Raw genomic sequence first — 17,581 nt, forward strand, 5'->3', positions numbered from 1 at the left:
ACATTGAATTGTGGAGCACTGGACTTTATATTATTATTTTTTTATTATTTCAGGTACTTATATAGCGCTGTCAATTTACACAGTGGTTTACATATACATTGTACATTCACATCAGTGCCTGCCCTCAAGGAGCTTACAATCAAAGGTCCCTAACTCACATACATACACAGTAGGGCCAATTTTTGGAGTGTGGGAGGAAACCGGACTACCCGGAAGAAATCCACGCAGGCACAGGGAGAACATGCAAACTCCAGGCAGGTAGTGTTGTGGTTGGGATTCAAACCAGCGACCCTCTTACTGCTAGGTAAAAGTGCTAACCACTACACCACTGTGCCACCCTCTATAATGCTTTCTATGTGAAAAGATTGTGGATACTTATTAATAAATATATATATATGTATTTTTTTTTTTTTTTAGATGTAATTCACTTCATACACTGTTCTAGGCAACTAGAGTTTCACTTATCTAGTGACACTTTGCCATTTGAACATTCACTATTGTGTGATTTTGTTTATTGCACATTGTTTATTGCATCTGTTACCTAATCACTTTTAGGATAATCCCTCAAAAACAACGCATTTTATTAATTTTACAACGTTTTTTTCTCCTCACTATTCAAGGATTGTTTGATTGCAGCAGTTTTTTTTATTTCACGCACAGGTATTTGTAGCTGAGCGCACCTTTTTGTATTGTGTAATCTGTACCTCACTGCTTAAATCCTGATGTCCTTCCACTCTACCAGGTTTGGTACCTGACTCCACGCTCAATTGGACTTGGCATCACCATGTTGCATCTTCAGCTGTACCTGTGCTTGTCAGATACCAACACTCTCAAGTTCTTACTCACAGTGATTACACCTTGGCACTTTTACCTTTCCTTCACCACTTTAGACACTGTCTCAACATCCAGGGGTGTTTGAACAGGACACAGGACAGGCCTGCAGTAACAATAAATATAATTTGGCAGTGACTTGTCTTGAATGTATTTGAGCTGCTTGCAAATGTACCTACATATGCTTGTCAATGTCCTTTTTTACCTAAAATCTCTTGTAAAAATTAAATTATATGACAAATATTCAAAACAAAAAACTTTTTACATTATTTATTTATGAAAAATATAAAAATAAGAAAATATCAGTAAGTGGAATTAAACTCTCAACTGTATATACAAAGAGTTTTCTCTGTAAATTAACCATAAGAAGCTTTGTCTACAAGCTTTTGAAAGGCTTTTTTCACTTCATTGTTCCGAAGAGTGTAAATAAGTGGGTTAAGCATTGGAACAAACACAAGAAAAAGAAGTGACCACACTTTGGGTCCACCATAAGTATCAATAGCTTTTGTTCTAAGGTAGGTTATGGTGGCTGAACCAAAGAACAGGCATACAGATGTGAGATGGGAGCCACATGTTGAAAAAGCCTTTTTACGTCCAGCTGAAGAATGCATTCGAAACACATTAATAAGGATACGGACATAGGATATAAGAATGAGTAAAAATGGTAAGGGTATGACTAAAAAAGTATAGATTAAAATATATAGTTTTATTACAAATAGGATAGTAAGAGGAGTGTCAGAACAAACCCAGTGAACTACTTGTAGAATATCACAAAAGAAATGATCAATGATGTTTGAATTACAGAAATTTAAGCCAAACACCAGGATAATATTACCCAGGGGTAAGAATAAACCAGTCACCCATGATCCTACTGAAATGCATAGACACTTTGACTTTGTCATCATAGTCATATAATGAAGAGGGTGACAAATGGCCAAATACCGATCATAAGCCATGAATGCAAGTATAAAGCATTCTGCTGCTCCCAAGAAACAAAAGAAGTAGAACTGGGCTGCACAACCTAGAATGGAAATAGTTCTATCTTGGTGCAAGAAGTCTCTCAGCATCCGAGGCATTGTTACAGTGGTGTAGAGCATCTCAGTGGCAGACAAGCTTCTGAGAAATAGATACATTGGAGTGTGTAGCTGTGAAACTAGAGTCACAATCAAAATAATAATCAAATTTCCAGTCAAAGTGAAAATGTAAATAAGTAAAAATACACCAAAAAGAATTGGTTGATATTCAGAAGAGAGCCCCATTAAGACAAATTCAGTCATTTGGGTTTCATTTTTTCTAGCCATAGATACTTCTTCCGAAAACTGCATAATATACACATAAATCAGCTTCAGAATGCTTTGCAAATTAAATACAATAAGCATAAACTGCCATAGTGCATGTGGATAATGGACCATATACACAATTGGACGTTTGAGCTTTTAATAACTCCCTGACCGCACACTAATATCCAATGCATATGGTACTGTTCTGGCTTGCCATGGGTGCTTAACATCCAAAAATCCAAATAGGGTTGCTCATTGTGCACACACATATAACCTAAACTTTTTTCATTTGAATAGAGTGGGAAGAGGTTAAGGCTCTTGTCAGGTTATTTCAGGTTACTGCAGAAATATCACTTCCCAGCTTGACTTATAGACAGAATAGGAAGTAAGCTTAAATCTTTCTGAAGTAAGAAATATGTTTTCTAAAGCCAGCCATAGATGATTCGAAACATGTATGGGCAGGCTGATTGTACCCAAGCTGATCAATCAATCAACTTGGGTACAACCAGCATGTCAAATTCTTCATGAAATTATTGGCAGCTTCTTGAAATAATCACTGTGTTCTCTCGACAGCAGAAAACAATAGCTCCGTGGTTGCAGGAAAGATAATTGCACCATTCATCGCTGGCTTTAGACAGGATTCTTCTCTAATCCTGTTTTGGTGACAACTCAAATTTTTTTAGGTTTTCTCTAAATTTCAGTGATCGTTGTCAACAGGATAAGTTGAGAGAATTAATCTCCCCAGTGGGGGGACAGGCAGCAATAAAAATATGCTAAGCAAAAATGGCAACCACTTAGATCAATTTAGCATAAGTAGAATGCACCAGAGCAGGGCAGTTCTCGGAACAGTAGAACACAACTGGTTTCCAACACACTTACCTAATCAGCAACAAAGCAAAGTCTAAACTTTAAACTAAACTAAACAATTTATGTTAAAATAGAAAGCAATACATACATGAAAGATGTTCTAACCTCACATCAATCTATCCAAAATGTAAAAAAATATCTGGCATTAGATACTTTATATTTAATTAGCGTATGCTTTACATGTTTACACAGGATTGATACATGATCTTTCCTGCATTTACTTTAGTAAATCTACACCATTCTGTTTTAATGCACCAATCATGTTTGAGGATTTTCCTTTTTTGTTTTTTCTTTTAATTTATTAACAGATAATCCTAGCTGCTAGATGAAAAATTAAAACCTGATTGCAGTCCATTTTTTTTACATTTTGAGTAAAGTGGGAAAGCTTGTCACACCTGGTACACAACATGTATCTTGGAAAGAAAGTGAGGTGAAATCTCCAAATTAGGGACAAATATAGTAGTTAAAATTGATGTTGGTTTTGATTTCGTCTGGTTTGCTTTTCTCATGTCCTTGAATACCTTTTCTTATAAACTCAAGAATGGATAGAGACTTTGGCAGGTGGTAGAGATTACATAAGAATATTGTATCTCAGATGTCAGGTGTGTCAGTGAAAGACAAATTTTGACTACAAGGTGCTTACGTTTGCACTACACACTTGTTTCCTGCAGTATCCTAAAGAAAAATTTAAACTTTGCATGGCTAGCATTTATGTTAACATTTTTTTTTTTTCCGTTTTGATTTTGTAAAGCTAGTACATATTTTTATATTTACTATAATGTCCAAGTTTACATAACCAAATGTTTGGTACTTTATTAACTACCTTTCTAAAACAAGAAACCCATCACTTACAGCACCACTATCTAGATATAATCCTTCCAAATGGCTTGAAGTAAAAAAAAACAAGGGTTTCTGGCTGGATTATCGTGTTTTAAAATGTAGCTCTTCCCTTGAGAATCCCTCAGGAGTACTGTCTCTGGGAGGTTTACTGTGAGTCCTTTTATGCTTATTTCCATTGGGTCCACAGGACACTGAATTTTTTGAAACACCTCTAGAGAGTTTTTTCTTTTAGCAAGGTAAACATATTTTTGTAATGGCAATATATCAGTTCACAAAGATGCAGCCCTCAAGATTATAAATAAATGAATAAATAAATATACCTCCTATCTAACAATCTGTTTTTATACTATATTGTGCATCATAAACATCCTGCTGTGAATATACATGGATACATTAATAAATTAATAAAATACTTCTCTTTGTGTCTGTTAATTGTGTTACAACTCATAAAAGCATATAAACCATATGATCAAAGTAAGTGATTTAACGTGCTCTTAGTAAAGTGCCCATGTGCTGTGCCACAGTCTGTATACAAGGACATAAAAATGTCCCTGTGCAAGTCTGCGCAAAGTCCAGTGATTGTGAATCCCAAGTGCCACTCCACACAACCTCTTTGTGAGCCACACTCATTGAATTACATATGACCCATTATTGTAATAAGAAGGTCATAAGCTCTTTGAGACATATACTCCAGTTTCACCAGGATCCTTCCTATGCCTCCTTCCATTTAAGATGTCACCATAAAAGCCAACCTCCAGCACTCTCCATGGCTCCAGAAAATGAATACATGGAAAATCCAATCATAGTGTAACACTGCTTTTTTATTAAAATACACACAATTTATATTGTGCACTTACATGTTTACTAGTTGAACTTTAATGGCATCCCAGTCTTAGTCTGTTGGGTTCAATATGGTATTGGCCCAGCCTTTGTTTTTATGGAACTTGCTTTGTGCATTGGTTCAAATAATTTTGTAGAAGGGGATTATGGTTTGGGGTTGTTTTTTGGTGGTTCAGCTTTGCCCCTTAGTTCCAGTGAAGGTATCTCTTAAGGCTTCAACATACCAAGACATTTTGGACAATGTCATGCTCCTAACTTTGTGGGAACAGTTTTGAGATAGCCCCTTCCTGTTCCAACATGACTGCGCACCAGTGCACAAGCAAGGTCCATAAAGACATGGATTAGCGAGTTTGGGGTGGAGGAACTTGACTGGCCTCCACAGAGTCCTGACCTCAACCCGATAGAACACCTTTGGGATGAATTAAAGAAACTACGGGCCAGGCCTTCTTGTCCAACAACAGTGCCTGAGAAACAAAATATTGTTTATAGTACCCTGCGAAGCGCCTCGTCCCTATTGTACATACATTTGCTCATTGAGACTGTAGATGAAGTGCCACACAACCAGTAATAAAAACAAACATAGTACAAGTTTTTTTAGTATATGCCAGCAATACAACTGGGAAAAGGTGTCATAATGCCAAACAGTTGGCCGAAGTATACAAATCCATTACATTGGTACATACAGTAATCAAATAGTACATAGTAAATGTGTCATGGCATTTGTGGTTAACCGACGCGTTTCGTGAGTTCAGTTTCACTCTTCAGGGGTTCATGCATAGACATAATCTATAAAGTAAAATGATTAAAAAAATATAACATAGTAATGAACGTGGAAATGTATCAGGTAGATTGGAATGTGTGAATCAGACTAAGGGATCCATGCTCACAAAAATGCAGGATGCTGCATGCCAAAATCGCACCAGCAGCCACCGGAGACGTCTGACCTGGGAGCTGTGGGAAAAGGTTCCAAAATGGGCTGGCAGAGCAAAACAGGACAGATGGAAAATGGGCAAATAGAACCATCCAACATACCTTCCAGGATGGTGGCTAGAAAAAAAAAGGAGTCTAAATAGGTGGTGATGTGCACCCCCTAAAATTAAATAAAATGAAAAATAATGGAAAGGTAAAAAATCAGTAAGAAAAAAAAAAAGTAAAATAATGATTGAATAGCCAAAAGCAACCACATGGTATAATTAGGAGTGGTGAAAGTGACCTGCAGGGCAGAATTAAAAGAATCCACATGTGAAAGTTAGTGTATTGGATATAAAGTATAAATGCAACTTGGTGAGGCAGTGACTCCAGTGCATGGGAATACCCCAGTAGTGCAAGGTTAAATCAGGTCTAAAAAGTAAGTATGTGTGACAAATAGAGGGAGAGATTTTGTACCTACCAATAGCAAAATAATGCTGACCAAAAATAACGTGTGTCCATCCACCTGAGAGGCATTGCATAGACTGGTGTCTGAGCCCTCCTATTTATAGCACTGCAGGCTGATCCCAGGATCCCTCCCAATGACGGGTAAACACACAGGGGGAGGGCGGGGCAGAAATAAACCCCACCGTCCCTGGTCGCCATAAGGGAATGAAAAATGCAGGAATGCAAGTCCCTCACGTGACAAACATCATGTTATCCGGTGCCATGACATGTTGGCTAGGCCTCTGCCATGTGCCAGGCACTGTACCCGATGTAGATGCATCTCACTGGTGCTGGGAACATCAGTGCCTGACCTCACAAATGCGCTTCTGTAACAATGGACAAACCTTCCCATAGACATACTTCTAAACCTTGTGGACAGCCTTCCCAGAAGAGCTGAAGCTGTTCTAGCTGCAAAGGGTGGGCTAACTCAATAGTGAACCCTATAGACTAAGACTTTAGATGTTTTTTTCAGCACACTGTTTACTTTCAATGATTTTTATTAGAGAATAACAAATTCAATTAACAGTTGAAATGATACATAAATGAAGACGATCTCGTAACAAGAAATTGTAGAAGAACATATTACATCATAGTCAAGCGGGCCTCTGGCAAACAATGCAGTTATCACACCAAGAGATAAACCATGAGAAAAAAAAAAAAGGCAAACCTTGCTACAAATATAGCTCAGCAGAAGGTCACCATCTAGTAAGTGCGGGGGGTTGCCCCTGAAACAGTAGGTCACCACTCCCGAGACACCCCAAAAGGGAGCACTCTGTGTCTCGGAGGCGGTGCTCCACCAATCAACTACGTAATCGTATAGTAACCCAAATAATCAACACAACAAAGGTGCACTACAGGAGGGTCGTATATCAACCAGCCCTAGGTGAATCTAGAAATGTACCTGAACTACAGGATTCGAAAATATCTCAAGCCTAACCCAACTGAACCAGAAAAAGGGACTCCGGACCTTGTCCTAGAGGCCCTCACTGGTGAGATCGTCCACAGATTGTTATGAGTACCGTAGAACATACAATACAACAAAAAGTGAAAAGGGAGAAGGAAGAGAAAGGGGAAAAGAAGCAGACAGGTTAGGAAGAGAGAAGGGAGAGAAAGCAAAGGGAGTCCAAGAAGGGAAGGAGGTTCCCGCGATCCAACTCCTGAAGACGCTGCGGAAACAGAGAACGATAATAAAAAAAAAAAAAATTTGGTGGAAAAGTAAGAAAGGTCCAGCCTCAGACCAGTGTCTGAGAATCATTAAATAGTCACATTAACGTGAACTGCCCAGGGGTCCCAGATCTTTTCAAATCTCTCTCTGGAATTGTCCAGAATACTAAACATCTTCTCCTGTGCCATTATCCATGAGATTTTATGCTTAGCCAATTGAAGTGAAACTGAGGGCAGTTTCCACTGCCTGGCTATCGTCATCTTGGCACCGAGGAAGATGTAGAAGATGAGGATCTGTGTGTGTTTAGGGACATTAGGAATGCGTTGGCTCAACAGGGCCTGAGCCGGGGACGGATGTACTGTGAGACCAGTAATCCGTCGGACTATATGATAAACCCGCCGCCAAAACGTCCTAAGTTTAGGGCATTCCCAGAAGATGTGGAGAATAGTGCCAGTCAGGCCACAATCACGAAAGCAGGTTGGAAGCGTGGAGGGAAAAATGGTGGCCAATCTAGCGGGTACCATGTACCATCTCATGAGAACCTTAAGGTTAGCTTCCATGAGACCGATGTTGTGAATACCCCGGAAAGAACGTCCAACGTTTGCGTGCCACTCAGAGAGGTCCCAATCTAGTTTGAGGTCCTGCTCCCATTTGAGCATGTAGGTAGGTTTGGTACTTGCGTCATTTAGAAGAGCGTAGATGAGGGAGATTCCCCCTTTGACTTCAACAATTTTGGCACACCACCGTTCATAGGGCGTTACCCGCAGGGGTTCAGTAAATTTGGACCTAAGTGAGTGGAGAAAGTGTGAGATTTGGGTCAGCCGGAATCTCTCGACAGGTGGCATCTTCAACTTCGTGGTACAATGAGAGAAAGTGATGGGACCCGAGCTATCTAAAAAGTGACCAATTCTGTACAGGCCTTTGTCAGTCCACCATTTAAATGCTGCTATGTTCTCACCAGGAGGAAAGGCCGGGTTATGGAAAATATGAGTGAGAGGAGCCCAGGGGGAAGTGACTTTGAATGATTTGTGTATTTTATCACAAATGGAAAAAGAATGCGAAAGGGAGGGGGCCATCACTGGAGGGCGGGAATGAGCAGGTCTCCAGAGCAGGTAATCAATTGTGTGTCGGGGGACCGCTTGACGTTCCATATAGTACCAACCAGGCTTCGCCCCCCTGGAATAGATGATGGAAAATTGGGCCAGTTGCACTGCTTGATAATATTTCCAGAGGTCTGGAACTCCCAAGCCCCCCTGTTTCCTGGAGCGCAGGAGTGTGTGTCTATTGATCCTATGCCCCTTTCTTCCCCAGATAAACTTGAAAATATGCCCTTGCAATTTCAGGATGTGGGACTTCAGCACCGGGATTGGAAGCGATCGGAACAGATAGAGAATACGTGGCAGGAGAGTCATCTTAATCGCATTAAACCTGCCTAACCAGGAAATGTGACAACGGGACCAATCAGAGAGATCCTGTTTCAATTTTTGTATCAAGGGTGGGTAATTAGCTGAATAGAGTCCGTCTATTGTGGGAGTCAATGAGACACCTAGGTATGGAATGGCATCCGAGTGCCAAGAAAAGGGAAAATGGTCTTTAAGGCGTTCCACCAATGGCTCAGGGAGGGTGACATTAAGTGCTAGAGATTTAGTCATATTGACCCGCAAACCCGATGCCGCCCCGAAGGTGTCCAGGAGAGAAATTATATTGGGAAGGGATATCAGCGGTGAGGTTATGAAAAGCATTACGTCGTCCGCGAACAGTGCGCATTTGTGGGTCTCCGACCCGCATTGTAGGCCGTGAATATCAGGGTGAAGACGGATAGCCGTAGCTAGGGATTCCAAGGCTATGGCGAAAAGGAGTGGGGAGAGAGGACACCCCTGTCTCGTTCCTCTGCGGATTGGAATGTCGGCAGAGTAGTACCCCTGCATCCGGATTTGAGCCACCGGGTGGGAGTATAGGGCTTGGAGCGTAGTGAGAAAAGTGGGGCCGAAACCCCATTTTTCGAGAGTGCGCAAAAGAAATGGCCACGATAGGGAGTCGAAGGCCTTTTGCAAATCCAAGGAAAGTAGAAACCCAGACTGAGAAGGACCTCCGTCCCACCCAGAGTTCAGCAAAGAGATAGCATCTACCACCCTCCGTATCTGGTCAGGTCCCTGTCTACCCGGGATGAATCCCACTTGATCCTTATGAATGTACTGGGCAATAAAGCTGGATAAGCGGTTGGCAAAAATTTTTGTCATAATCTTAAGATCATTATTAATGAGAGAAATTGGTCTGTAATTGCCCACTTCTGAAGGATCTTTTCCTGGTTTGGGGATCACTGAAATGTAGGCTTTGTTAGAGGCTTCTTCTAGGCGGGCGCCGCCCCTGAGGGCATTGAAAAACCTGACCAGATAAGGAGATAGGACCAACGCAAATGTCTTATAATAAGTGTTGGAGAAGCCGTCGGGGCCCGGGGTGGAGTTGGGGCGGAGAGCCTTGATAACATCCAGCACCTCCTGTTCCTCAATAGGGGATTCCAAGATGGATCTATGTGAAGACGTGAGACAGGGGAGTGGCACATTGTCTAGAAAAGAATCAGGGTTGTCCCCCTTATGGGGGGAAGGAGCAGCATAAAGCCGCGAATAGAAGGAATGGAAGGCATCCATGATAGTATTAGGATTACTAGAAAGGACACCAGCGGGAGATTTTATTTTGGGCAGGGAAATCGCCCTAAACTTAGGGGAGAGTTTTGAAGCCAGTTTTGCCCCCAGTTTATCCCTAAATGCGTAAGAGCGAGCTTCCTGCCAACGGAGACTTTTTTCCGCTCTGGAGGTAAGGGCCAGGTTAAGCGATAATTTAGTGGCATGTAATTCTGCCAGGGAAGTAGAAGTAGGAGAGCGCTTGTGAGCTTTACGGAGGCGAGTATACTCCGTCTCTAAACGAGTGATATCAATCTGCCTCTCCCTTTTGATTTTCGCCACTAGCTGAATTAAGTAGCCCCGCAGTACTGCCTTATGGGCTCCCCAGAGGGAGGAAGGGGTAGTGTCAGGGAGATCGTTAAGAGCAAAGTAGTCGCGAAGTGTAGATTCTATCATGGAGCATCTAGTGGGGTCACTTAGAATAGATTCGTTAATTCTCCACGGGGAGGGGCCCCCGTGGTGAAGGGAGCATGAGAGCTGCAGGGTGACCATAGAATGGTCCGACCATGGGACATCCCTGATTTTAGACTTCCGGGCAGATGGGATGTCTGTTGTGGGGATGAAGATATGGTCAATGCGTGCCAGCGTATTGTGGGGGGCAGAAAAATGGGTATAATCTCGGGAAGAAGGGTTCAATTCGCGCCATATATCTATAAGGCCCAGGGCGTGAAGCGATCTGGCCACTCGAAGGCTTTGTTTAGAGGGTCCGCGAAGTTTGCCACTAGAGGATGCAGATTTATCTAAGGAGCAGTCGAGTGCTAGGTTAGAGTCCCCCCCCAATGACAACGCGTCCCTCGAAATGGGGAGAGAGAAGGAGAAGCATCTCAGAAAGGAATTTCGCTTGCCCCTTGTTAGGGGCATAGTAGGAGACAAACGTGTACAAAACATTGTGGATGTGGCCTTTGACGAGAATGTAGCGACCTTGTGGGTCCCGAACGGTGTGAAGGTGCATGAAGGGAAGAGATTTTGCAAAGAATATAGCCACCCCTTTCTGTTTGGAGGGAGCATTGGCAAGAAAAAACAAGGGGTATTTATGGTGGACATATGTCGGTTGATATGTGTCTGGAAAGTGAGTCTCCTGAAGCAGGAGAACCCCCATGCCTTGGGAATGATAATGCTGAAACACCTTTCTGCGTTTAATAGGTGAATTTAAGCCCTGTGTGTTGTGTGATGCCACCTGTAGAGAGGAGACCGTACTCACGTTAGGCTGCATGGTGCACGGGTGGGAGATACGCTGGTGGAGGCGGCCCGGCAAGGTCCCCGAGAGTTTCCCCGTAGGAGTCGAATCACAGCTTCAGCAGGCGCGATGAGAACAGTAGTTACATAGTTACATAGTTACATAGTAGGCGAGGTTGAATAAAGACAATAGTCCATCCAGTTCAACCTGTGTAGGTGTGTGTGACTGTAATCATCTAACATAGCCCTCAATCTCCTGATCCTTGAGATGTAAGTCTAAGAGTCTTTTGAAAGTCACCATACTACCCGCAGAAACCACCTCTTGTGGTAGACAATTCCACAATCTTGTAGCCCTAACAGTAAAGAACCCCCCACGTTGCCTGAGGTTAAAACGCTTCTCCTCTAATCGCATTGTATGTCCTCGAGTCCTCATGCAATTCCTTCGAATGAACAGCTTTTCTTCTAAGCTGAGATCCCCATTAAGATATTTATAAATTGCTATCATGTCCCCTCTCAGACGTCTTTTCTCCAGGGAAAATAAATCGAGCGATTGCAGCCGCTCTTCATAGGTAAGGTCCTCCAACCCCCTAATCAGTTTAGTTGCCCTTCTCTGGACTTTCTCCAGCTCCAACACATCCCTCCTGAGGACTGGCGACCAGAACTGGACAGAATACTCCAGATGCGGTCGGACCAGAGTTTTATAAAGTGGAAGGATTATAGTCTTATCTCTGGAATACATCCCTTTCTTTATGCATGCTAATATTCTGTTGGCTTTGGAAGCTGCCGCTTGGCATTGCATGCTGTTGCCTAATCTATCATCAACTAAGACTCCCAAATCTTTCTCCATTTTTGATTCCCCCAAGGGTTCCCCTCCTAACGTGTATTGTGTTTTTATGTTTTTGGTCCCCAAGTGCAAAACCTTACACTTCTCCACATTAAACCTCATTTGCCATGTCGTTGCCCACTCCGTAATTTTGTCCAGGTCATTCTGTAGGATATCTGCTTCATGCTGTGCAGTTATTGCCCTGGCCAATTTTGTGTCATCTGCAAAAACTGATAACGAACTACTGATCCCTTCCTCAATGCTGTTTATGAATAAATTGAACAAGGTTGGTCCCAGGACTGAGCCCTGGGGCACCCCGCTTACTACCTCAGACCAGTCTGAGTATGCGCTGTTTATTACTACCCTTTGGACACGGCCTTTTAGCCAATTCCGTATCCAAGAGCAAACCCTGCTGTCGATACCTGCAGACCTTATTTTATAAATTAAGCGCTTGTGGGGAACTGTATCAAACGCCTTAGCGAAATCCAAGTACACCACATCCACTGGTCTCCCCCTATCTAGCTCACAGCTCACTTCCTCGTAGAATGCTAAGAGATTGGTTTGACAAGAACGCCCATTTGTAAACCCGTGCTGGTTACTACTGATGATGTTGTTGTCTTTAGCATACTCTACGATATAGTCCCTTATCATCCCCTCCAAAAGTTTACATATTATTGATGTCAGACTGACAGGCCTATAATTTCCCGGGATATGTCTCTGGCCCTTTTTGAATATCGGAATCACGTTAGCCTTCCTCCAATCCCCTGGTACATCTCCTGTCCTAATACTGTCAGCAAAGATCAGGAACAGTGGTCTAGATATAACCATACTGAGTTCCTTGAGCACTCTCGGATGTACGCCATCCGGGCCTGGTGATTTGTTTGTGTTAAGTTTATCCAGTCTTTCCCTGATTTCCCCCTCTGTTAGCCATAGTGGCAAGTCCTGTGTATTACTACTAACCATACAGTCATGGTCAGTGTACCCTTCCTTTTCCTGCGTAAAAACTGACGAGAAAAAAGAATTCAGCACGGTTGCTTTTTCAGTGTCCTCTGTAACCATCCTCCCATCATCGTTAATTATGTGTGCAATATGCACTGCCCTAGTTTTTTTGCTGTTGATATATTTAAAGAATTTCTTTGGGTTTTTTTTACTATCCTCCGCTATTTGTCTCTCAAAGTTGATTTTAGCCATCTTGATTTCGTGTTTACACTTCTTATTTTCCTCCTTGTATTGCTGGAAGGCCGATACTGTGCCCTCTGATTTATATTTCTTGAAGGCCAATTTTTTTCCCCTAATAAGTTTTTTAACGCTACGGTTTAGCCAGCCAGGTTTGGCTTTGTCTCTTCTAAATTTATTCCCCATAGGAATGCACTGCAAGATGCCTTTGCTTAATATTGTTCTAAAGCATTCCCATTTTTCCTCTGTGGTCAGTGATCCCAGGGTTTGGTCCCAGTTTACCCTTTCCATCAATGAGTACAATTTTGGAAAGTCTGCCCTTCTGAAGTTTAGGGTTCTTATGTTCCCCACTTGCCTTTTTATATTGTTATTTATACTAAATGTGATCATCCTGTGATCGCTAGAGCCCAGGTTGTCCTGGACTCCTACCTCCGAGATTATGTCTGGGTCATTAGTGATCAATAGATCCAGGATAGCATTCTCTCTAGTAGGGGAATCCACCAACTGCGACATGTAGTTATCCTGTAAGGTTTCCGTGAATAGCCGGGCCTTATGCGAGTGTGCAGTCCCCTCTTCCCAGTCAATGTCGGGATAATTGAAGTCCCCCAATATGATGACTGATCCTAGTTTTGCCGCTTTACCTATTAGTGCTAAAAATTCCAGCTCTACCTCCTCCCCTTGGTTAGGTGGCCTATAGCAAACCCCCACAACTACTTTTCCCTTATCTTCTTCCCTATCGAGTTCAACCCACACAGATTCTAAATCCATGCTCATCCCATCCGTAATGTCACTCCTTTCTAGCACCTTTATATTGTTCTTGACATAGAGACATACCCCTCCCCCTCTTTTACCAACCCTGTCCTTCCGGTACACCGAATACCCTTGGATATTGGCCAGCCAGTCATGTGAGGGGTCGAACCAAGTCTCCGCTATTCCCACAAGGTCTATGTCTTCCTCATGTACTAACATTTCCAACTCATCCATCTTATTAGCTAGGCTCCTGGCATTAGCATATACCCCTCTTAGTTTTACGGAAGTTAAACGTGATTGGCGGTTTTGTTTATTTCTGTTTGGTCTGCTGTTCTCCCGCACAGACCCGCCAATTGATGTTGTTGACCTACTGTCGCTGTTGACCCTACAACTGCCTTCAGTCCTCTGCTCCCTCCTGACTGATTCTACTTCTGAGCCCTCCCCCCCGTCTCCTAGTTTAAAAGCCCCTCCAACTCGGTGGCCATCTTTCTCCCCAAAAGAGCTGTACCGTCCCCATTAAGGTGCAGCCCATCCTTACTAAAGAGCCGGTAGCCGACTGAGAAGTCAGCCCAGTTCTCCAGGAACCCAAACCCCTCCTTCCTACACCAATTCCTCAGCCACTTGTTAACTTCCCTAAGCTCCTTCTGCCTCTCCTGTGTGGCTCGAGGTACCGGCAGTATTTCAGAGAAAACCACCTTGGAGGTCCTTTTCCTCAATCTATTACCTAAGTCCCTGAAATCATTCTTAAGGATCCTCCACCTACCTTTAACTTTGTCATTAGTGCCCACATGCACCATGACCGCTGGGTCATCCCCAGCCCCGCCCAACAATCTGTCTGCCAGATCTGCGATGTGCCGAACTCGGGCGCCCGGTAAACAACAAACTGTTCGGTTCACGAGATCTTTTTTACAGATTTCCCTCTCTGTCCTCTTGATAATTGAGTCCCCAACTACCACAACCTGTCTAACCTTTCCTGCGTTACGGCCCCCCTTCTTCCTGGAGCCGTCCCTCCCCTGGCAGCTGGGGGAGGGCGCATGCTCCAGCTCTGCCACCCCTGAGTTGATATCCCCCTCAACCTGCAACTCAGCAAACATGTTAGGGTCTACCAACTCAGGACTGGCCTCCCTGACTCTCCTCCCCCTAACATTCCTAACAGTCACCCAGCTGCGTACCTCTGCTGCTTGCGTCTCCTCTATTCCTCCCTCCTCTATGCTGACCCCTGCCAGCGCCTGCTGGGTAATGTCCAAGCTCCTTTTCAGGTTGTAGATGCCACGCAGTCTTGTCACTGTGTTCTCTAGATCCACGATGTGGGCTTCCAGAGCAACAAGTCGCTCACATCTTGCACAGCAGTATTCGTCCTCGATTGTTTCATCAAGGAACGCATACATGCCGCAAGAAGTGCACTGAGTGGCATCCCCAATCCTGTCGGACATTATTACCCACTACTCTATGGGGATAATATTAACAACCTGCTCTTCCTTACCTACACTACCTCTAACTTCCCTGGTACAAAACCTGGGGTACCCACCAGTCGCTAATACCCTCACCAGTCACTAGATACTCACCAGTCGCAAGGATCCTCACCAGTCGCAAGATACTCACCAGTCGCAAGATACTCACCAGTCGCAAGGATACTCACCAGTCGCAAAGATACTCACCAGTCGCAAAGATACTCACCAGTCGCAAAGATACTCACCAGTCGCAAAGATACTTCACCAGTCGCAAGCTACTTCACCAGTCGCAAGGGTACTCACCAGTCGCAAGGATACTCACCAGTCGCAAGGATACTCACCAGTCGCAAGGATACTCACCAGTCGCAAGGATACTCACCAGTCGCAAGGATACTCACCAGTCGCAAAGATACTCACCAGTCGCAAGGATACTCACCAGTCGCAAGGATACTCACCAGTCGCAAGGATACTCACCAGTCGCAAAGATACTCACCAGTCGCAAGGACACTCACCAGTCGCAAAGATACTTCCAGTCGCAAAGCTACTCACCAGTCGCAATGATACTCACCAGTCGCAAAGATACTCACCAGTCGCAGGGATACTCACCAGTCGCAAGGATAAGTCGCAAGGATACTCACCAGTCGCAAGGATACTCACCAGTCGCGAGGACACTCACCAGTCGCAAGGACACTCACCAGTCGCAAGGACACTCACCAGTCGCAAGATACTCACCAGTCGCAAGTTACTTCACCAGTCGCAAGGATACTCACCAGTGCAAGGATATTCACCAGTTGCAAGGATACTCACCAGTCGCAAGGATACTCACCAGTCGCAAGATACTCACCAGTCGCAAGATACTCACCAGTCGCAAGATACTCACCAGTCGCAAGATACTCACCAGTCGCAAAGATACTCACCAGTCGCAAGGATACTCACCAGTCGCAAGGATACTCACCAGTCGCAAGGATACTCACCAGTCGCAAGGCACTCACCAGTCGCAAGATACTCACCAGTCGCAAAGATACTCACCAGTCGCAAGGACACTCACCAGTCGCAAGGACACTCACCAGTCGCAAGGATACTCACCAGTCGCAAGGATACTCACCAGTCGCAAGGACACTCACCAGTCGCAAGATACTCACCAGTCGCAAGGATACTCACCAGTCGCAAGGACACTCACCAGTCGCAAAGATACTCACCAGTTGCAAGGACACTCACCAGTCGCAAAGATACTCACCAGTCGCAAGATACTCACCAGTCGCAAGGATACTTACCAGTCGCAAGGATACTTACCAGTCGCAAGGATACTTACCAGGTACTCAGTTGCAGAGACAGTCACACAGCAGTCAGTCGCAGTACAGACAAACAGCTATTGATTTCTTACAGAGTACAGTCACACAGCTTTCCCCCTGTTTGCAGCTGCTGCTCTACTCACAGCTGCTGCCACACACACACACACACACACACTGGGACGGATGTCTCCTCCTCCTCACTGGGCACGGACGGTCCTCCTCCTCCTCTTCTTCCAGGCACTAAGGAAGGCGGGTTCTGACCTCCGCCGCCGCCGCTCTCTGCCTCGGCTCCCGTCCTCCACCTCCGCTCAGTTGCTGGTCCCTGCACGGTGCACCCGCACGTGTCCCCGCAGCTCCTCTTCCTTCCTCCTCTCCTAGTGAATCGGTTGAACCGCAGGAACTGGGAGGGGAGAAAAACAAGACAGGAAAAAGAGAAGAAGAAGAGGGAAAAGAGAACAGCAGAGAAAAAAGAAGGCTGCAAGAGCGTGGTCTTGCAGAATGATGAGGAGACCGTGGGCGGAACCCACCGTTCCCCATCGCATGAACAAATGCGTCCTGAACCGGTCAGGGTGCATTCCTGAAGGAGGCAAGATGAAGTCATCTTACGTCCAACAGGAGGAGGCACACTAAGGCCTCTCCGGCCATAGGGCCCCAGGCCGGCATACCTGTAAATATAAACAGCAAAAAGTAAACAAGCACTAAAATCACCCCTATGGATATAGCGAGAGCAAATGCCCAAAAGGCATCTTGGGGAGGTGAGGACAAGGGAGGAGGGAAGGGAAAGGTACCACATGAAGGGGAAGAGTGCAAGGAGAGGGGGAGCGGGGAGTGAGAAAAAATGAGTGGAGAGTAGTGGGAAACAGGTAAGTGGAGGGGTACTTGGAGGAGGAAGGAAGCTAGGGATCGTACGGCAAATAAGTAAGCAGTCAATAATGAACAATAGTCCCGGCTAAAAAAAAAAAAAAAAAAAAAGTATGGTCAATTAGGGCACAA

General features: G+C 44.3%; 1 protein-coding gene across 1 annotated transcript; it reads right to left on the bottom strand.

Moving 5' to 3' along the window:
* Nucleotides 1-1,187: 1,187 nt before the first annotated feature.
* On the bottom strand, nt 1,188-2,108 carry LOC309545179 (olfactory receptor 10A7-like; the record flags this gene model as incomplete). The annotated part of the gene is made up of 1 exon (XM_082244317.1): nt 1,188-2,108. The coding sequence occupies one exon, from the start codon at nt 2,106-2,108 to the stop codon at nt 1,188-1,190; it is 921 nt and encodes a 306-aa protein (XP_082100443.1).
* Between the last annotated feature and the right edge of the window lie 15,473 nt (nt 2,109-17,581).

Source organism: Pelophylax lessonae (assembly GCF_965119305.1).
Source record: "Pelophylax lessonae genome assembly, chromosome: 1".
NCBI lineage: Eukaryota > Metazoa > Chordata > Amphibia > Anura > Ranidae > Pelophylax > Pelophylax lessonae.